Below are 23,192 nucleotides of genomic sequence, written 5' to 3' on the forward strand. Positions count from 1 at the left end.
GTAATAGCTCGGTGATATCCATGACCTTTGCACCAGGGAGGCAACACGTTAGGGTTAGGGTTAGAATCGCGTCTGTGATCACAGAAACACCTGTCTGTTCCCCTAACTATAGAATCCCTTACCACTATTGCTCTCCTGTCTTTTCTCCTCTCTCCTTGCACGGCTGAGCCACCCATGGTGCTCTAGTCATGACTCTCGCTGCTCTCTCCAGAGGAAGCCTCTCTCCCATCGGTCCTCAGAACTGAATACAGGTTAGAAAGTGCAATGCCCTGCGGGGACTCCTGCACTACTTGCCTTGTCCTTCTTGTCTGTCTGGCAGCCACCCAATCCCTCTCTGCCTCTGCTCTCTTAAGCTCCAGGGTGACTACCTAGTGAAACTGCTATCCACGTAGTTCTCTGCCTCATGGATGCGCCACAGTGACTCCAGCTGCTGCTCGAGGTCCAAAACCAGGAACTCAAGCTTCTGCAGCCAGTGACACTTCCTGCAGATGTGTTTGTCAAGGACACATGGTGCGTCCACGACTTCCCACATACCACTTAGCCAAGCTGCCCTACCATAACTTAGCTTTACAAACTAATTATTGCTAGTGTAATAAGTGTAATAAGTAGAATAACTTACCAGTTACTTGCCAATCAACTTCTTCCCCTGTCCTGTGAAGGCTGAAAAGGCAGAAAGGAAAAGAGACCAAAGAGACCAAAGAGCACCTCTGTCCCCTTGTCAGTGAAGTCCCTCACGCACCAACTCACAGCCTCACACTCTGTCCAAACAACACTTTCTAATTAGTAATTACTAATAAATTACACCAACTAAAACCTTAGTAGGGCTAATATGGTACCTATTTGAGGGTTTAAAAAAAGTAATTTTCTTTCTCTGATTTTTAAGCTATTTACAGGCATTATCTAACAGCTGTTACTCACCAACTAATCAGCTTACAGATTTCCCATGATGTCATGGTTAGGCTTTTTTTACTTTTCAAACCCAGCCGCCGACATTGACTGCCTCTCCAGTCTTCAGGTAAGTAAGGGCCTTGATTTTTATATCTGCCGCCTGGGTTTGATTCCTCCCAGGTCCGCTGACTGCCTCTCCGGTCTTCAGGTAAATAAGCTTGATACTTAATAGCTTGATGACTGTGCTTTGGTTAGAGTGCTAATAACTCTCAGTGGTACAGTGGTTAGCACCGCAGCCTCATAGCTCCAGTGACCCGGGTTCGATTCTGGGTACTGTCTGTGCGGAGTTTGCAAGTTCGCTCTGTAACCGCGTGGGTTTTCGCTGGGTGCACTGGTTTCCTCCCACTGCCAAAGACTTGCAGGTTGATAGGTAAATTGGCCATTATAAATTGCCTCTAGTATAGGTAGGGGAATTGAGGGAAGGTGGGGATATGAGAGGGTAATAGGATTAGTATAAATGGGTGGTTGATGGTTGGCACAGACTCAGTGGGCTGAAGGGCCTGTTTCAGTGCTATATCTCTAATAAAATAAACTACCATTGAAGGCTATATTGGCAAACAACTGATTTGAGTATGATGGTGTTACATTCAAGCTTAAGGATGGCAATGCATATTCTGTTATATTGAAGAATCCAATATTCCTTTTGCAAATTCATCATCGAAGAACTCGTGCTTAGATTTGGAGATCATGTCCTCCTTGACGCCTGAACCAAATATGGAACGTCCTGCCAGCTTATGACAATAAACCAAGCAAGTCCGGCTGCTGCATGGCTCATGGCTGGTCCTCCTTCCTGTGAAATGGCTAGCTGTAACTAGCTAGAACGTATGGGCAGCCACACGGGATATTGTAGCGGAGAATCACTTAATCTGGTGGTAGGCAGTGCCTCCAGCTCCAAGGAAGCAGATAGGGATGGTGCTGGGCGGCAGGAATTGACTGATCAGGGAAGGAATTGACAGTGTGGGCCATTAGAGAAGTGCAGGCGCAAATCAGAGCATAGAAGTACTTTTCTCTTAGGACATGAGCAGCACCACACGGGAGACTGAGCATCCATTTTGACGGTCTCCTAGATGATCTTGGGGGGTTGATAACTCTATGATACAGGGTGGTGACTAATTGGACTGGAGCTGGCAAGGACTATGATGCAGAAATCTAAAAGCTAGAAGAGGAAGGCAGAGCAGTGTGGGGTGAAAGAGAAGGAGCAGGGGCACAGGATGATAAGAGGCTGGGAGAGGAATGTAAAGCAGGGTTAAGGATGGTTTCCCAATATTAAAGGTGGCACTCACAAAATTAAAAGAATCAGCAGCTATATACGTTTTATTCATTTCATTTAATTTTATATGTAATATAGAGTTATTATAGAATCATAGACTGTTGTAGTGCATAAGGAGGCCTTTCGGCCCATCGTGCCTTTGAAAGTCCAATCCAGTTAGTCCCATGCCCTGCTCTTTCCTCACAGTCATGCAAATATTTTCATTTTCAAGTATATATCCAATTTCCTTTTGGAAGTTACTATTGAATTTGCTGCCACCACCCTTTCAGGCAATGCAGTCCAGGTCATAACAACTGACTGCTTTAAAAAAAAACTCATCTCCTCCTTGGTTCTTTTGCCATTACCTGAAATCTGTGTCCTTTACTTACCAATCGTCCTGTCAGTGGAAAAAGTTTCTCCTTATTTACTCTTTCAAAACTTGGCATGATCTCGAACATTTCATGAATACCCCTCATAATTCCAATCTATGATTAATCCTCCCTGCTCTGAGAAGAACAACCCCAGCTTTTCCAGTCTCTTCAGTTAATTGAATTTCCGCAAAGCTGGTACCATTTTAGCAATACCTCTCTGCACCCTCTGAGCTGAGCATAACTAGTGATTTATAAAGATTTAGCACAACTTCCTTGCTTTTGTACTTTAGGCCCAGTATCCCAGATGCTTTTTTTAACAGCCTGATTAACTTGGCTGCCACTGTCAAAGATTTGTGATTGTGAACATTATATAAACGTTTCACGCCTATATTTATAAGAATTAGCTGTGGGAGAGAACATTGCCAATTGGGCTGGCAAAGCAGGAGAAAGGTCTGTGGCATCGGTGGGGGTTATATTGGGAGCAGGGGTTGCGATCATGACCGCAGCAAAATGCAGCTTTGGGTGGAGGGGAGAAGGAAACAGAAGATGACAAGAACAATTCAGAGCTGGTGGTACATCCAACTTGATTAAAATTCTTATCCAATAGACTGCACTTCGAACAATGCTGCACTCCCTCAGTACTACACAAAGCATTAGCTTGGATAATGTGTTGAAGTCCATAGTGGGATATAGACACACAACCTTCTGACTCTCAAGTAAAAGTGTTACTACTGAGTCATGCTGATACTGTTGGTTGAATTTTAGCTCTGGGGTCCGAATCCCGACACCAGGCTGAATTCAGGGTCGGGAACACTGAAGTGGTCATGGCGGGTCCCTGGAGGAGATTTTTGAGGTGGGCAGACAATTAAGAAGCCTCCTGTGTGAGCCCCATCCAATTAAGGATGGCGGGCTCAGCAGCTGGGAGGCCCAGTGAGAGTGCCAGAGGCTTCGGGTGGCCAGGAGAGGTAGACGCTGTCGATTTAGATGGGCGACCGCAAGGGTGTCTCAAGATGGATGGCCTGCGCCAGTAACGAGAAATTTCCGTCACACTTACCTCCAAAGCTGCCTCTGCCTCGGGATGAAAATTCAGCCCTGTGTTCTTGTATAATTAAACCTTACAACTCAAAAGATAGACACCGCAAATGCTGGAATCTTGAAATAAACCTGAAAGGGGTCTGAATACACAGCATCTGTTAAGGGGAAATGCAGGTTAATGCTGGGTACCCTTCAGTTCATAGAAGCAAGGAGCATTCCCCTAAGCGGCTACACCTCCTGAAAATTCTCTTAAACATGGCCCTAAAATGGAACATGCTGGAAATTCACTGGTGAAGGTAGGATGAGACCTTAACTTTATTACTAGATTATGAAAACAAGCAAAAAATGTTTGTGGAAGTTTTCCCTCATAAGCAAATGAAAATTAAAGTCAAAGAAATCAAACTCTGGTTCTTTAAATTCTATTAAAACTCAGCATTATATCATATGATGTATGCTTATGTGTTTCTAATAGCAACATGGAGTTAAAACGTTATCTAAGCTCTGTGCATCTACCTGCAAATATTCCATTTTGAAGCAGTTTGAAAAATAAACTTTCCCCAGTATCTCTGAATAGTTTTCTACATAACCTAAATATCAGCATAATACAGTACGTTATGTACAATGCTTTTGTTGTTCAGGTGACTGCTGTAATATAGAAATGGGTACGGTGACAGCAGCATAACTGATGGGTGAAATGATATCAAAAGTCAGTGGAACTGTTTCAAGAATTATAGATTATGACACTCTCTTTAATGACATTGTACCAATTATTTTCTACAATAGTTTTTTTTGTGTCTGGCAATTGAGCAGTCTTAACTCACTGATGTTCAGTGTTCGCTCACATCCTCTGCAGAAAATCCATTGAAATTGTTGACAGGAGTCATTACGCTGAATTCATACCAATCGTATTATAACATAAGCAGGTGGGTGTTGTCACATTACATGATTGGTAATAGGATGTTGCCTGTTGCTTGCAGTGATATGTTTGGTTATTCTGTCTGTTATAGAAACTGTTAAACACCTTTTGACATTTTGCTGCGTATGGGTGTTGGTAAATGGTGTGGTATTTTTATGTTGAGTCTAATCCATTGGAATGATATAAACATGGTAGGGGTAATTTTGCAAGTCAGCACTGGTGATAAGAAGCCCCTTAGCTGACCTCACATATTAGAAGTTCAAACATGGTCAGAAACCGATGGACAGTGCACAGGTGAATTTTCAGATGTGCTGTCAGTGGACGAGACTCCATGCAGGGTGTATGGACTCACAAAATTACCTCTATGATTTATACTAAAATACCTTCCTCTTTGGCCTCATTGTCTCGAGAGACAATGGGTAAGCGCCCAGTGGTTTGTGGAGCAGCGCCTGGAATGACTATAGAGGCCAATTCTAGAGTGACAAACTCTTCCACAGGCGCTGCAGATAAAATTGGTTGTCGGGGCTGTTACACAGTTGGCTCTCCCCTTGCACTTCTGCCTTTTTTTCTGCCAACTGCTAAGTCTCTTCGACTTGCCACTCTTTAGCCCCACCTTTGTGGCTGTCCGCCAGCTCTGACGATCACTGACAACTGACTCCCATGACTTGTGGTCAATGTTACAGGACTTCATGTCGCGTTTGCAGACGTCTTTAAAGCGGAAACATGGACGGCTGGTGGGTCTGATACCAGTGACGGGCTCGCTGTAGAATGCGTACTTGGGGATCCTGCCATCTTCCATGCAGCTCACATGGCCAAGTCATCTCAAGCGCCGCTGGCTCAGTAGGGTGTATATGCTGGGGATGTTGGCTACCTCGAGGAATTCTACATTGGAGATACAGTCATGCCTCCTGATGCCAAGGATTCTTCGGAGGCAGCGAAGGTGGAATGAGTTGAGACGTCGCTCTTGGCTGACATACGTTGTCCAGACCTTACTGCCATAGAGCAAGGTACTGAGGACACAGGCTTGGTACACTCGGACTTTTGTGTTCCGTGTCAGTGCGCCATTTTCCCACACCCTTTTGGCCAGTCTGGACATAGCAGCGGACGCCTTTCCCATGCGCTTGTTGATTTCTGCATTGAGAGACAGGTTACTGGTGATAGTTAAGCCTAGGTAAGTGAACCCTTGAACCACTTCCAGAGTGTGGTCGCCACACTAAAACACCACAATTGTTTATTTATCATAGGGCAATATTAAATATTTAACATGAATTAACAATGAAGTTAAATTAAACAGAACTACTGACACATTTTCTCCCATGTACTTATTAGCAATGGAAATTCGTTGCTTTTCATGGCAACCATTATTAAAAAAGCATAATCAGCATGGCTGATGCAGCATGCCAGATAACATTTGATCATCTATTGATTTAATTCTTCTCTTTTCTCTTTTACAGAAGGCGTTTCTTGAAGCTAAGACTGAGGAAGAAATCTTTGCTCACCTGGACTTGGAATATATTGAACCGTGGGAAAGAAATGCATAAGTTACAGAAGTGTAAAGTTAATCTTCAATAGAATTCACTCATTATGAATTTGACAGAGGAAAAAGGGAATTTTCATGTAAAATTTGATGATTTTTTAAAGCATATTGTTACAACGAGGTGAGAAAGGTCTTTTACTGTCTTTACCTGGTCTTATTGTAACAGGATTTAATTTTAAACACACCATATTTTTAGCTCCCCCTTGGTGAATCCTTGTTCACCACTTTCCAATTGTAAGGCAAAGAAATGAGCATAAACAGGCTTTCTTAGGTTTAAAGAAGAAAAATGAAATTTATTAAAACTTAAACTCTAATATGGTTAACGCCTACAGATATACGATGCATCCACGCTATCATGAAAATAGGGACAGAAAAGAAGAAAAATAAAGTAGCAACGTTTGAGGCAATATCAGAAGAATTTCTTGTTTACTGTGCTTTGAGCTCACTGTAGTTCTTTTGTAAGTAGTCTTGCTTTTCGTTGGGGCCCAGTATTATTAAACCTTGTTCACTGTAGGAGACTTTACTGTCTTGGGGTTCACATGTCTTCAATGGGTCTTCAGTTCCGTTAGAAAGAGATGGGAGCAGACAGGAGAGAGATCTTTTCAGTCCAGGTGCAAAGAGCTTTCTGAGTTCTTTCTCCCAGCAAGTTCAAATTCAAAAAACTCCAACAGTCAGTTAGCCATGTGACTAAACTGGTCTGACCACTTCTTCTGTGTATTGGGGAAGCAAGGACAGGGTCCCTTGTTCCAACACTGTCTGCTAGCATGCAAATGTCTTTCCAGTCAGGGGCTTGGCAATTCCTTGTGATAGGCCCTCTTTTCTTCCCAGCCACAATTTTAAGTTTTAATGTTCATGTGGCAAAATAATTTGTGCCTCAGTCTTGGCAGGCAGGGGCTTGCATGAAACCTCCACACTCAGGGGAATGAAATGCAATTTGAAAAAAAATAGCGCATTTCATTACAAGGTTTGAGAGAAATGTAAGATATAGAAAGAAAAACCATGCATTTATCTTATTCATTTCCATTCATTCATCAAGCTTAAAGCTTATTAGAATAGTCTTTTCTGGGCGCCAGTGCTGCTTTAATTTCCCCCTTTTGTTTTAGGAGAGTGGCAGGTCTATCCTGAACTCTCTGAGTAATGCAAAGGCTTTTGATTTCAGGGGTAGGCTGGTTCCCTTTTCCTCTGACTTGGGGGAGGACTTTTTTATTAATCTCCCCTTTGTTCTCTGGGACACTCCTAACTGCAGGTATTTGTGTAGACTTGACTGCATTCTCCTGTGGCACTTCAACTAGGTGGGGCATCCCTTCATGGTTTCTGTGCCCCCTAGAGGTCTCTCTTTGTCTCTGCAGGTTCCTGTAAATGCTGTTAGCAACTCTGATGGGGTGCTTCTAGAGTCTGCCTTTATTAAGGAGGATGTGGGGTTGGCTGACCATACAGTAGGGGTTTGCATCCGGGATTCCTCCCGGACTTCCTTTAACCTGCCCCCTTGGTTACCTTTTCCCCTTCTCTTTCTAAACTTTTGCCAGCCTTCTGCCTGCCTGTTCCCTTGTGTTCTCGGCGGGGGTCCCTTACAGTTTACCAGCTCTCTGCTGGAGGGTCCTCCTAACACCGGTACAGGACTTAGGGGTGAAGGTTTCACTGTAGGTTGGGGTTTCCCCGCAACCTGGCACATGTGGCAACTCTTGCAGTACTCCACCACATCTTTGTGGAGTTTTGGCCAGTCAACCTGCTGTCTTATGTGGGCTTTGATCTTTCATATACCGGCATGTACAGTCACTGTAGTCTTGTGGGCCCTTCTTAATATTTCTCCCCGGTACCTCTGTGGCAACACTAACTGGTGAACTACTGTCCACTCCTTGCCCTCAGGTCTGTGAGGAGAACTCCATTTCCTCATCAGTACCTCATTCTTTAAATAGTAGCAGTCAGGGATTCCCTCTGCTTCACTTTCAGACTGGGCAGTGTGTGCTAACTCTCACAATACTGGTTTGGCTCGCTGAGCCTCACCGAGGGAAAATCAATTTAATTCATTCCCTGGGTCTCCTAACTTTCCAAAGAAAGTCTCAGACAGACAGACCTCCTGGTCATCTGCCTGCAGTGCCAATGCAGTCTCCTCTGGGGGAGCTGGTTTGATCATGGCCTGATCCATTACACATTCAGGGAAATTGCAGGGAATTTCCTGCAGTCTTTCTTTCACTAATGGAGGGGGGTGGCGCTACCATCTTCACCCCCGCCAGATCCTTACCTAGGAGCAGGTCAACCCTGTTCACAGACAAACTAGGGACAATCCCTACGGTCACTGTTCCCAAAACTAGACTGCCCTCCAATACCATTCACCACCATTTTGGTGTTCACCTCACTCTCTGGGGGAAAGGTCAGGCCTTTTCCCAGTAAAAGGGATCTAATCACCCCTGTGTCCCTGAGAATCACTATGGGCTTGCTTGCCCCAGTCGAGCGGTATGGGGTTATTTTCCCTTCAGACACGAAACCCTGATAACCTTCAGGAATCCTATTAACTTTTCCTGCACTGGCTGTAGTAAGCTTCCTAGTTTACACTCTTACTGCAGTTAAAGCCACAGCTTATTCTGTGTTTTCAGGGTCCTGTCTTCACTGAGCGGGTATACCCTGATTAACCCTAGCAGTTTTCCCTTTAGTTTCCAGCAGTCAGCTTTTAAATGCCCTGCTTTATTACAATGGAAGCACGCAGGTCTCCAGGTCTCACTCTTGCTCACAACACCTTCCCTTTTGGTTGGAGGAGGGCCCCCTGTGTCTCCTGCTTTCCTTTCTCTTCCAGGACTGCCTGGGCTTCTATCACCTTCCCATCCTTTGTCCCTTTCAGATTTGTAAAGGTGATTAGGAAAGGTTCTCCCCTGGGAAACCGACTTATATAAATTAAAGCAAACTCATCGGCCAGAACAGCTGCTTGCTGGGCTCCCTAAACCCGCTGCTCCTCTACATGGGTCTTTCTGGAGAGTGGAAGAGAGTTTTTAAACTCCTCTAGCAGGATTACTTCTCTGAGATTCTCATAGCTGAGCTTTACTTTAAGAGCCCTCAGTCACTGGCCAAAAGCCAGCTGCTTACTTCTTTCACACTCCAGATAAGTTTGATTAGCTTCCTTTTTGAGGGTTCTAAACTTTTGGTGATAGGCTTCGGGTACTAATTCATATGCCCCGAGGATAGCATTTTTGGTCAGTTCATAATTTGATGAACTGTCATCTGGCAACAAGGAATAAACCTCATGGGCTTTTCTGCTTAGTTTGCTTTGCAATAAGAGAGACCATTTTAGCTGCCTTGCCAGTTTCTCAAAAGACACAAAAAATACTTCCACATCTTCCTCATTGAAGTTTGCAATTAATCGAGCAAGTTTTAGCAATTTTGTACCCAGCCCTGAATTTTGCTCCTTCACATTGGCCATGCTTTCACTGGAGTTACTCTGTCAACCCCTAGCTAACTCAAGCTGCTTCAGTTCGTTCTTTCTTTGGATTCTTTCTGGAATATTCTTTCTCTCTCTCTCCTGCCTTTCATTCTCTTCACGTTCCTTTTGCAAGGCTCACTCTTTCTCCCTCTCCTGCCTCTCTCTTTTTCCTGTCTCTCGTTTTCTTTTTCCTCTAATTCAAGATTCCTTTGTTCCAATTGTAACTTTTCTAGCAGTACCCTTTCTGGGTCTGCTTCTAACACTGCTTCTGCATCTTCAGATTCAAGGGAAAAATGGTTGGCCACCAGCCTTAGGAGCTCAGACGTCCTAGCCTTGTCACGTATAGTGATCCCACACTGCTCAGCCATTTTTCTCAGCTCTTCCATAGACATTGCTTTTAACTTATCCCAAGTTACTTCACCCTGGCTTGGAGAGCTACACGCTTCATTTGCAGACATGTTAGTATTGAATAACACATAACTAAAAGAAAACCTGTATTAATATTGCTCTTTTTTTGATTGGGATCAATTTGGCTTCCCACTTCAATTTCTCTTGTTTGTCTGTGGGTAAAATCGGGAATGTTAGCAGCCAAATTCCTGTTACAACCACGTGAGAAAGCTGTCCAGGGGTCTTTTACTGTCTTCACCTGGTCTTATTGTTATGGGATTTAATTTTAAACACACAGGCCGAAATTTTCCTCCACCCCAGCGAGCCAGATGGCGCCAGGGGGGGCGTAAAATTGAGCTGGATGCTCTGGGATGCCTTCCCGACCCGCTCCTGCCTCCACCCCACTTTACAAAGGACGAGGGGGAGTGAAAAACGGTCCGGCCACCCCAGGCCAATCAAGGCCCCTAAATGGCCACTTAACGGCCACTTAAGTGCTTTCGCCCTCCTCCACGGGGATTTTACCTGTGGCAAACAGGCATCCTAGAGCCGGGAAAGACCGCCCAATGAGAGTTGTCGGCCTCTCCGTGACCTGGGGAGTGGGGGCCCTGATAAACGGGCACAAGGTGCCCGATTGAGAGCACCCCACTTCCCCAACCACCCCCAGGATCCAAGACGCCCCCCTTCCCCCCAAATGACCACCCATGCCTCGCTGGGGCCCAAGCAATTACCCCGGCGAGGCAATCCAAACTTACCTGCAGTCCTGGCTCCATGTCCTCAGCTGGGCTGCAGTCCCAGCAGTGGCCACCACTACCTGTGGCGCGGGCTGTGACTAAGAGCTGCCGGCCTGATGATTGGCTGGTAGTTCATTGAGACGAGACTTCCTCCCTCAAGTGGGTGGAAGTCCCGCCTCGGAATAGTTAAATCCCGAGGACCCGTAAAATGCGGGATGGATCCCCGGGCTAGGCAGAAGCGGGTTCACCACCAACTTTTATGTCGATGGCCAGCTCCCATCCACCCGACGTAAAATCCAGCCCACTGTGTTTTGAGCTCCCCCTTGGCGAATCCTTGTTCACCACTTTCCAATTATACGGCAAGGAAATGAGCATAACAGGATTTCTTAGGTTTAAAGAAGAAAAGTGAAATTTATTAAAACTTAAATTTAAACTCTAATATGGTTAATGCCTACAGATATACGACGCGCCCACGCTAGCATGCACACACAATACACACATACAAATAGAGACAGAAAAGAGCAGAAGAAAAATAAAGTAGAGAAGTTTGAGGCAATATGAAAATAGTTTCTTGTTTACTGTGCTTTGAGCTCACTGTAGTCCTTTTGTAAGTAGTCTTGCTTTTCGTTGGGGCTCAGTATTCTTCTTAAACCTTGTTCACTGTAGGAGACTTTTCTCTCTTGGGGTTCATGTGTCTTCAATGGGTCTTCAGTTCCGTGAGAAAGAGATGGGAGAGACAGGAGAGAGGACTATTCAGTCCAGGTACAAAGAGCTTTCTGAGATCATGACAACATTGATTTGTAAATAGGCAAGTGCAACTTTAGTTGTCACCACTGAGATTGGGAAGTATAAATACAGGTGTCCAGCAGTAGAAAAATGATACTACATAAACTGCAAATTAAACTATTTTGTGGAAAAGGATCTTAATTTACTGAACTCTTCAACATTGCATTGTGAAACTGATTAAGACTTAGGAACATAGGACAAAGCATAGTTTATTCAGCCCCTCTAGCTTATTCCACCTTTCAGTTGGGTCATGGCTGATCTGTACATCTACTCTATTTACCCACCTTTGATTCATATCCCTTGATCTGCTTACCTAATAAAAATCTATCAATCTCAGGCTTGATAATTTCAATTCACCCAGGATCTGCAGCCTTCTTGGGGAGTGGGTTATACATTTCTTTTTGGCGGATATGGTGGAAAGCCTCAAAGTACATATTAAAGAATAATTTATTGTTTTCTCCCATTACTACCAGTTCTTATAAAAATGGTATAAATAACTCAAAATTTTGATTTTTCCCCTCATAGTTACATGCTGAATATTGTAAATATTTCGGAATTTATACATCATGCATTTTTATACAGAGTCCTGTAGATCTCTTAATAATGTTCCATATGTTATTTTGAATTGTTTTTCTCAGTATTATGGTATCACACATTATGAAAGTAATGGTGTGGGCAGAAGTCCAAATTTTAAAGCTAATATTATTTTTGAATACACGTCCACAATTTCTATTAATTATATCAGCACTTGATGTATACATTGTATATCTGTGCCAAATAACTGAAATAACAATCTAAATAAGCAGGTTATGTATAACTCTCAAATAGTTCCAAAGATATTAATTCATGGTGGAAAAGCTATAAGGCTGATACAAAGGAACTATTTCTGCAGTTTTCATTTTTTAAACATTATTGCATTTTAGACTTTCTGTGATATTCTATATTGTCTCTTAATGTGCATTTACTAAAAATCCTTCACATTTTAGATTGAATGTATTTTTTACACATTTGTCATTAACGGGTAAACTGCCCAGAATATGACAAAAATACAAGTTCTGCCTTGACTCGTAATAAATATAGTTTATGGTAATTAGCTCCATTTACAGTAACAAATCACAACGATTGGGTTATACATCCATCTTAGCAATTTATACCCCATAACTAACATCATTTTGTTCAGTCTAAAATTATTTAATAGTAGTTGAAAATTCAAAATGTAAAGTGACATTAATGGAATACAGATACGAACAGAGGAAAAATGAATGATTTATGTTAGGATTAAGGGTCTGTATTTCAATGCATGTCTGTAGATTGCCTCGTACAAATTCAGTACTGTGGAAGGGGTTGAAATTTGTATATGATGCGCCTGTTTCTCGGGTGTAAAATTGATGTAATGCTGACCAATTTCACAGTGGGATGGCCTATGTCCAATCTGCACAGGCTTTCGGCCCACTGCTAAACTTGCCAGGCCCATTTTATAAGTTAAGTAACTGAAACAGGAATTTGGTCCCTTGTGTATGTTAAGTAGTGGCCTAATGCCTGTTGAAGAACCCCTGTGCCAAATTGAACTGCTCAAAGGCCTTCAATGCGGCCTAGCAAACAGCTGCCACTGAAAGGTTAGGTAACAATTCTCTCCCAGCTCCATAGCAATCCTGATGACCACTGCTGGCTTCAATCTGAGGGCCAATCTTGAATCCTTCTCTCAGGTGAGTTTCATGTGGAGGCATGACAGACAGTGGTAGTTCCTCCTGAATTTGTAGATAAGTCCTAGGAACATAGGAGCAGGAGCAGGCCATACAGCCTATCAAGCCTGCCTCGCCATTCAATACGATCATTGCTGATCATCCACTTCAATGCCTTTTTCCCACACTATCCTCATATCCCCTTATGTCACTGGTATTTAGAAATCTGTCAATCTCTGCTTTAAACATACTTAATGACTGAGCTTCCACAGCTGTCTGAGGTAGAAAATTCCAAAGATTTACGACCCTCTGAGTAAAGAAATTTCTCCTCATCTTTGTCCTAAGTGGCTTCCCCCTTATTTTGAAATTGTGCCCCCTGGTTCTAGACTCCCTAACCAGAGGAAACATCTTAGCTGCATCTACCCTGCCTATCCCTTTAAGTATTTTGTAGGTTTCAATGAGATCACCTCTCATTCTTCGAAACGCAAGAGAATACAGGCCCAGTTTCCCCAATCTCCCTTCATAGGACAGTCCCGCCATCCTGGGAACAAGTCTGGTGAACCTTCATTGCATTCCCTCTATGGCAATAATATCCTTCATTTGGTAAGGGGACCAAAACTGCACGCAGTATTCCAGGTGCGGTCTAAGCGAGGTTCTATAGAATTGAAGCAAGACTTCACTACTTCTGTTCTCAAATCCTCTTGCGATGAAGGCTAACATACTATTCGCCTTCTTAATTGCTTGCTGCACCTGCATGTTAGCTTTATTGACAAGGACAGCCAGGTCCCACTCTGAGCGATCCTCAGGCCTTTATCTTTCTTTATCTGCAGTGGCTAGTCTGGGCCCCAAAAACTGACCTAGATGAAAAAATATTCCTGTTACTTTCAAGATTCTAAGTCTTCATAAATGCACATTTTTATTATTAATCTGCCACTCAGTTTACAAATGCTTTAAATGCTAATAGAAAAAAGCCAAGTGTGTAAATTCCACTTGCCATCAGTTAGTAAGTGACACATCTAAGCATCTTTCTACAAGGAATGGAGATGGAGTGATGCAATTAGATAGAATTTTTCCTTGTCATGGCAAAGACCCAAGTCCACTCCCAGTTCAGGCTGATGGAATCACAGTGCTCGTTCGTTCTCTCTCTCTCTCTCTCTCTCGTCTACCGCACCCCCCACCCCACCCCCACCCCCCCCTCCCACACCCCACCACATCTCTTTCCTAGAAAACCTCAACCCAGCTACTAGTGGGCATGAATCTATGTCAGAAACTGACTATAATTAGCAACTATTTAACTACTCAGATTTTCAAAATTTACATATTATTCTGTGCTTTTCTTTCAATTGTTGTAATATTTGTGACTGCAACAGTACTTCGTGTATGATTTTCATTGTGATCTCTGAGAATTTTAAAACTATTTTATTCAAATTTGGCAATTAATACTTCCTTTGGATTACTGTTAGAGTCCTAATTCAAGTGGTGCTATGAAACCTCATCGTCATTTCAAGGTGCCAATAAATCTATTGAACAAAGTGGGTCAGAAGAAATTCTGGACACCTCATTCTCTAATTTCCATAAATTATCCAAACTGTAATTACTATGAACTGTTTTTACAATAGTTTTAAGGACAGAGGATGGTGAATGAAAAACCTTTGAGTAGAACAGTTCAATTAAACACAAACAGCATTTCCGGAAACCTGTTCCTTCCACAAACTATGTGCAATTCAGCCTATCATAGATTCTACAACTCATTTAATCTCTCAAGGAAAAATGCTGCCAGAAGTTTTCCCCGTCTCCCAAAGTTCAGGTTATTAATATATATCAAAATGAGCAGTGGCTCTAATTCTGATACCTAGGGAACACTACTGTATACTTCTCTCCAGTCAGATAACCAACTGGTCACCATTACTCTCTGCTTTCTGTCTCTTCGCCAATTTTTGAACCAAATTGCCATTGCCTAAGTTTATTATGTGGCACTGTTTCAACCACCGTTTGAAAGTCCATATACACAACATCAGCTGCACATACTCATCCACACTCTCTGTTATTTCATAGAAGAACTCAGTTATGTTTGTCAAACATGATTTGTTTTAAAAATCTATGTTGGCTGTCATTTATTGACCCATGCACTTCTGTGACAATTAATTTTGTCCCAGATTATGGTCTATAGAACCTATAGTTTCCCCATCGCCAATGTTAGGCTGACTGGCCTGTAGTTATCGCGTTTATCCCTCTCCCCTGTTTTGAACAGGGCTGTAACACTTGCGACCCTCCATTCCTCTAACACTACTGCCATATCCAAGGTGAATTCAAAGATTGCGGCCAGAGCCTTACATCTCTCAGTAATCTAGGATGCATCCCGTCAGTCCCTGGGGACTTTCTAGTTTGAGCAGTGACAATCTTTAAAGTGCCACTTGTTTATCTATTTTATCATATCCAATTTCTCTGACACATCCTCCTTTACTGTGACATTGGCAGCAACCTCTTCTTTTGTGAAGACAGATGCAACGAACTGTTACATCTCTCTAATAAATGTTTGGTAATGAAACATTCAATGTTCTGAACATTCTGTATTCAACTCTTTTGGTCAAAAGTTGATGTTGCATGAACCTCTTTGAAAACACCAATGTTACAGTAGTAGAATCTAATTCAAAATAATGTTATTGCTTTCAGTTTTTAAAAGAATTACTGCGCCCCTTACCCTAGGTATCTGCGCCATGTGTTGCTGCAATGAGCAATAAAGCGCAAGAAATCTCCAGGTTTCGTTCTTGATCTGTGCTGTTCTCAGTTGGGGAAAGACACAATGGCCTTTTTACATGTGATATAATTCTAACATGATAATTGGTGGTTGAGAATATGACAACTGGTTTTGTTGCCCCCAAACTAGGGAGGTAGAAAGAACATCTGGCAGGATGCCTGCCAGAGTTGCTATTCGATGAATTCTGTTGGAAGTCCCCATATATTGACCCAGGTACAACATCAACTTGGTTGTGGTGGCTGTGAAAGTTAACAGATCTATCAACTATTTGATAGAAAGGCCATATTTAATTCCTTTCAATTTTAGACTGAATTGTTGAACTCTCCTGAGAACATGCTATATAACCTCTCCTTGGCTCAGCCAAGTAAATATTGAAAGAGTCAGGCTCATTGAACCTATCTCACATCTTGCTATCCGTCTTATCAAGTAGCAGGCCATTATTGTGCGGGAAATGCTTGTAGAGAAGCTCCAGCTGCAGTGCACTGAAAGATAACATTTTTAATGCTGTAATCTGGACAATGTTGCTGATCTTTTAAATTGCTGACACAATAAAGATTTAAACAAATACTTTTGTGTTTCTGTAGCTGATATTATGCACTATTTGGAAGTCTGATTAAGAATGTAGCTCTATAAGGAGGATATGGAAATCAGCTTTTATTTCAGGTACAAATATGACAAAATGCTTTTTAAATTAAAAAGTAGTTGAAAACAACTAGACTCAATGGAAATTCATGGAGAAAGGCAACTTGGGAGCTAAAATGGGACAACGATTCCTATTTAAGATGTAAACAGAGTTACTGTTTAAGATTTTGTTCAAAATTGCAAAAAGTAATTTTCCCAGAGAATGTTGAAATGAGCATAAATTTGCCACTTCTGTGCTCCCAGTATCTAGATTTAACCCCTGGAATGCCTGTCACGAATCATTCACTTGCAGCTTTTCTGCATTCATCTATTTGTGTTAAGGGATGGAAAATCAGGAACTGTTGAGATTAGATTTCCTGGTATCAAATCCTAACAAGCATGGTTTCACACCAGGAGGACTAATGTGGAAAATTTAACAAATAACGTCAAAACCCGGTTAACACTTTCAGATAAATGAGCCAATTCTTTTAAACTGACGCAAGGGGGTCTTAACAGCCTGGCTTTTGTGGTAGTAATGATAGCGAAACTGCCAGTGTTCACCATCATTCCTCCTCTGAAACTGACGGCAGTTTCGGGAGTCTACACATATGCAGTTGAATGTGGAAATGCTGTAAGTGATTCTACTCTTCTCCATAGGGTGCATTGTGGAAGTCCCTGCAGATTGTAATCAATTAGATATCACTGAACTGGCGTGAACCAGCCCTTTTATGCTCTTAGTCTAGCTGTAAAAACCTTTTAAAAAGTTAATAAAAACAAGAAATGCTGGAAATACCCAGCAGGTCTGGCAGCATCTGTGGAGAGAGAAGCAGAGTTAATGTTTCAAGTCACATGACCCTTCTTCAGAACTAGCAAATATTAAAAATGTAAAACGTTATAAGCAAGTAAAGCAGGGGTGGGGCAAGAGATAACAAAGGAGAAGGTGTAAATAGGACAAGGTCACAGAATAGCTGACCAGAAGGTCGTGGAGCAAAGGCAAACAATATGTTAATGGTGCGTTGAAAGACAAAGCCTTAGTACAGATGGGGTGTTAATGGACTGAAAATTGAACAGCCGCAAGTACAAACATGAAAAAAAACAGTGGGTAAGCAAACTGAACAAACTAAGATGAAATAAAATAAAACACAAAAAAACATTTTTTAAAACGAAACAGAAAAAATAACTGAAAATGAAAGTAAAATGGGGGGCCCGTCATGCTCTGAAATTACTGAACTCAGTGCTCAGTCCGGCAGGCTGTAGTGTGCCTAATCGGTAAATGAGATGCTGTTCCTCCAGCTTGCGTTGATGTGGAAAGTGACTTTCCACCCCATCAGCCTCCAGATCCAAAGGATCATCCTCCGCCATTTCTGCCACCTCCAGCGTGATGCCACTACCAAACGCATCTTCCCCTCCCTTCCCTTGTCAGCATTCCGAAGGGATCATTCCCTCCGTGACACCCTGGTCCACTCCTCCATTACCCCCACCACCTTGTCCCCTTCCCACGGCACCTTCTCCAGCAATCGCAGGAGGTGTAATACCTGTCCATTTACCTCCTCTCTCCTCACTATCCCAGGTCCCAAACATTCCTTTCAGGTGAAGCAGCAATTTACTTGTACTTCTTTCAATGTAGTATACTGTATTCGCTTCTCACAATGTGGTCTCCTCTACATTGGCGAGACCAAACGCAGACTGGGTGACTGCTTTGCGGAACACCTCCGCTCAGTCCGTAAGCATGACCCCGAGCTTCCGGTTGCTGGCCATTTCAACACTTCCCCCTCCTCTCATGCTCACATCTCTGTCCTGGGATTGCTGCAGTGCTCCAGTGAACATCAACGCAAGCTCGAGGAACAGCATCTCATTTAACGATTAGGCACACTACAGCCTGCCGGACTGAACATTGAGTTCAATAATTTCAGAGCATGATGGGCCCCCCATTTTGCTTTCATTTTCAGTTATTTTTTTCTTTTTCCTTTTTTAAATATTTTTTTTGTGTTTATTTTGTTTTATTTCATCTTAGTTTGTTCAGTTTGCTTACCCACTGTTTTTTTTCAGGTTTGCACTTGCTGCTGTTCAATTTTCAGTACATTAACACCCCATCTGTACTAAGGCGTTGTCTTTCAACACACCATTAACATATTGTTTGCCTTTGCTCCACGACCTTCTGGTCAGCTATTCTGTGACCTTGTCCTATTTACACCTTCTCCTTTGTTATCTCTTGCCCCACCCCCGCTTTACTTGCTTATAATCTTTTACATTTCTAATATTTGCTAGTTCTGAAGAAGGGTCACTGACTTGAAACATTAACTCTGCTTCTCTCACCACAGATGCTGCCAGACCTGCTGAGTATTTCCAGCATTTCTTGTTTTTATTTCAGATTTCCAGCATCCACAGTATTTTGCTTTTATTTAAAAAGTTAAACCTTGTTGAATGAGGTGTACTAAGATCATAATTACTACTGAATTGTGTTCCAGATGTGGCTGGAGTACTCTTGTTAGTAGTACTCTTGCCTCCTCAAATGCTAAGGTTCATCTCCAGCGCAGTAGTGAGGGAGTGCTGTGCTGTCAGAGGTACTGCCTTTTGGATGAGAAGCTAGACCAAGGCCCCATTTGCTCTGTCAGTTGAATGCAAAAGATCTCATGGCACTATTTCAAAGAATAGCAGTGGAGCTATCCCCAGTGTCTTGGCCAATACTTATCCCTCAATCCACATCACAAAAACAGGTTGTTTGATCATTATCACATTGGTATTTGTGGGAGCTTGCTGTGCCTAAATTGTCTGCCGCACTTCCTATATTACAACGGTGTTTACACTTCTAAAGTATTTCATTGGCTGAAAGTGCTTTGAGACGCCTGATGGTCGTGAAGTCTTTCTTATCTTTTTGAACAGCCTCGCTGGCCCTGAGAAACTAATTCTATATTTGCGGAATGTCAAATTTCTCTATTGTGATCAAAATTCCACATAGTTTTAAAATAATTATTTTTAAAGGATTTTATGATATTTCAGCTTGTACCTTAATCCCATATGTATGCCCCAATCTTTATTTCACTCTTTTTAATTAAAAAGTGAAGGATAATCAGTGCTTTTAAAACCCTGGTTTGCTGTCTGAGAATTCTTCAATGTTTGTTTACAAGGCTTGATGCCATCAGTGTTGCTGGATGGCTGGAGATCCTCTGGACTTGGCACCAGATTCAAACTAACATCTGGAAAGGGGAAATCCATACCATAGGGACTGCTAAATCTTTGTGGGCAGTTTCCTTTGAAGTCAACACTGAGCACCACTATTTTGCTGCTGACCGCAAAATCCAGCTCAATATCTTGAACTACAAAGTGGGGTTCCTCACAAGTTATACATTTCCCTTAGATTTAGTTCCAGTACTTTTTCTAGCAGGTGAACATGATTCTGAACTTGTGTTGGTGGTCCTGTAGCCTTTTCCAATATTAAAAAGCGCATATAAAGTTATAGCAACTTATCAAATTAATGCAATTGTAGGAAAATTAATTTAGTTCCCTACTGTTTCTCCTCAGTTATCCAACCATCAGATCCAGAGTATTTTTTTTTCTATTTTTTATTCATCAATTCATCAATTTCAGAATTGATGCCAAACTAATATGATTAGTTTGGTAAGAGTAGAAATGACAGCAATGATGTACCCACATAATTTACACCGCTGTTTCACAATTTGAATTAAAATCAAAGCCACACATAATCAGCTGAAAGTATCAGCTTTTTATAAACTCACAAGATATAAATCAAACCTATATAACTGCATGTCTGCAATGCCATTTTAAAACAATTAGGTTGTGAAATGCAAGTATTTTGTGAAAATTGCATACTTGCAGACTATAGCTTAACTAAGTGCCAATGTTACTTTTCAATTTGATTTAATTTCTTGAATTCAACATATTAACTAACTTTAAAAAAGGTTAAATAACGAAAAACACAACTAACAGTTTGGATTCGCTCTTTTATAAATTATTATCATTCCCGCAAGGGCTGACTTTTTGTGCCCTACCGGCAGCTGAAACAGAAGTGGTCAGGGGCCAAAAATACCGGTGCTGGTTGGTGTGTCGGTTTTGAGATTCCGTTCTCGGCACTGGCAATGTTCACCAGGATGGGGGAGGGCTGGGCTGCTATCCCGTCCGCCTCCCGATTAAGGCCAATTAAAGTTCTTAAAGAGCTCATTATGAACTTGGTAAAGGGGGAAGTGGAAATTTTCACAGGGGTCCATGGGTTGCACGCGCTGCCTTGGGCTTCCAGCTGAAGGGAGGTGGGTACAGATTGGGGAGCCAGTCATGGTCACCCCAGGGAATTCGCTCAGCCCCATTAGAGGGTCAATAGTGAAGGGAGACCTCAGCCTTTGAGAAAAAGGTGCCCTTGGCAATGTACAGATAATGGGGAGAATGGGCAGTCAACGCTTGGGCATTGAACAGGGTTGGCACCCCGGCATCATGGGGGCAAAAGAGCAAGGGGCAGGGCTTCCAATCACATTAGGACATTTACCTGCCCACAAGAAAGGCTGCAGCTGGCAATGGGGGTACGACTGTCAGATTTTGGGTCCAGTGGCGATGAGGGGCAATACCTTCCACGGGAAGGGCGGAGCCCTGAGCAGCAGGTGGGCACAAGAAAGGAAAGATGGGCGGGAAGGCAACAGAGGCCATCCCTCAACACAGGATCTGCCTCTGAAGCTGGAACAACCTGGAGATAATCAAGACTCAGTGCCATAGGACACTACAACTCTTCAGGCAGATGGTCACAGACATCTGTGATCTTGTTGCCGAAGACCTCACGCATTGCATGACTAGTCGCCATGCCTTACCAGTAGCCATCAAAGTCACTGTAGCCTTCTGGCTTCTTCCAAGGCACAGCTGCGGACCTTAGTAACACCTCGCAAATGGCTACACACCACTGCATCTCACATGTCACTGATGTCCTCTTTGCCAGAGCTGGACAGTACATTTATTTCATGACCGATGCGACCTTGCAGGCACAGAGGGCATCGGGTTTCGCCGCCATTGCTGGATTCCCCCAAGTGCAGGGTATCATCGATAGCACCAATGTGGCAATGAAAGCCCCCAGTGACCGGCCAGTTAGATTTGTCAACAGTTCTGATGAAAGGTCACAGACCTGAAATGCTAACTCTGCTTCTCTCTCCACAGATGCTGCCTGACCTGCTGAGTATTTCCAGCACTTTCTGTTTTTATTTCAGATTTCCAGCATCTGCAGTATTATGCTCTCTACTTTTGTTTTCAATTCCCCTTGCAATAAACAATATTATTTCCTAATTACTTGCTGAACCTGCATACTAACCTTTTGTGAATCATGCACTAGGACAGCCAGATCCTTCTGCATCTCAGAGCTCTGCAATCAGTCACCATTTAGATAATATGCTTCTTTTTTATTCTTATTTATTTAGAGATACAGCACTGAAACAGGACCTTCGGCCCACCGAGTCTGTGCCGACCAACAACCACCCATTTATACTAATCCTACATTAACCCCATATTCTCTACCACATCCCCACCATTCTCCTACCACCTACCTACACTAGGGGCAATTTACAATGGCCAATTAACCTATCAACCTGCAAGTCTTTGGCTGTGGGAGGAAACCGAAGCACCCGGCAGAAACCCACGCAGACACAGGGAGAACTTGCAAACTCCGCACAGGCAGTATCCAGAACTGAACCCGGGTTGCTGGAGCTGTGAGGCTGCGGTGCTAACCACTGCACCACTGTGCCACCCCAATAAGGCCAAAAAGTTCAATTTCAAATTTTCCCACAGTATAGTCTGTTTGCCAGGTCTTTGCCCACTCAATTAACCTATCTACATCCCTTTGTAGCCTCCTTATGTCCTCTTCACATCTTACTTTCCTACCTATCTTTGTGTCATCAGCAAATTTAGCAACCATACCTTCGGTCCCTTCATCCAAGTCATTTATATAAATTGTAAAAAGGTGAGGCTCCAGCACTGATCCCTGTGGTACATCACTCGTTACATCTTGCCAACCAGAAAATGACCCATTTATGCCTACTCTCTGTTTCCTGTTTGCTAGTCAAACTTCTAACCATGCCAATATGTTACCCCCTACATCCTTTTTTGGCCTCCCTGTCTCGAGAGACAATGGGTAAGCACCTGGAGGCGGTCAGTGGTTTGTGAAGCATAAGCTTCACCATAAGCTTCTAGTTTCTGCAATAACCTTTGATGTGGCACCTGATCAAATGCCTTCTGGAAATCTAAGTACAGTACATCCACCAGTTCCCCTTTATCCACAGCACATGTTACTTATTTAAACAACTCCAGTACATTGGTTAAATATGACTTCCCTTTCACAAAACCATGTTGACTCTGCCTGATTACCTTGAATTTTTCTAAATGCCCTACTATAACGTCTTTAATAATAGCGTCTAACATTTTCCCTAAGACAGATGTTAAGTTAACTAGCCTGCAGTTTCCCACTTTCGGTCTCCTTCCCTTTTGAATAAAGGAGTTACATTCGCTATTTTCTAATCAACTGGAACCTTCCCTGAATCTGGAGAATTTTGGAAAATTAAAACCATTGCATCAACTATCTCACTAGCTACTTCTTTTAACACCCTAGGATGAAGTCCATCAGGGCCCGGGGACTTGTCAGCCCACAGCTCCAACAATTTGCTCAGTACCACTTCCCTGGTTATTGTAATTTTCTTGAATTCCTCCCTCCCTTACATTTCCTGGTTTACAGCTATTTCTGGGATGTTACTTGTATCCTCTATGGTGAAGACC

The 23,192-nt window shown here is 42.7% G+C and overlaps 1 protein-coding gene across 1 annotated transcript in view; it reads left to right on the forward strand.

Moving 5' to 3' along the window:
• Positions 1 to 12,140, forward strand: part of dntt (deoxynucleotidyltransferase, terminal) — a 308,067-nt gene extending 295,927 nt beyond the window's left edge. The window contains exon 11 of the mRNA XM_068053279.1: positions 5,974 to 12,140. Coding sequence (XP_067909380.1) covers positions 5,974 to 6,060 — 87 coding nt within the window. The 3' untranslated portion in view covers positions 6,061 to 12,140. The remainder of the gene's footprint in view (positions 1 to 5,973) is intronic.
• The last annotated feature ends 11,052 nt before the right edge of the window (positions 12,141 to 23,192 follow it).

The sequence above is a fragment of the Heterodontus francisci genome, chromosome 20 (assembly GCF_036365525.1).
Source record: "Heterodontus francisci isolate sHetFra1 chromosome 20, sHetFra1.hap1, whole genome shotgun sequence".
Taxonomy (NCBI): domain Eukaryota; kingdom Metazoa; phylum Chordata; class Chondrichthyes; order Heterodontiformes; family Heterodontidae; genus Heterodontus; species Heterodontus francisci.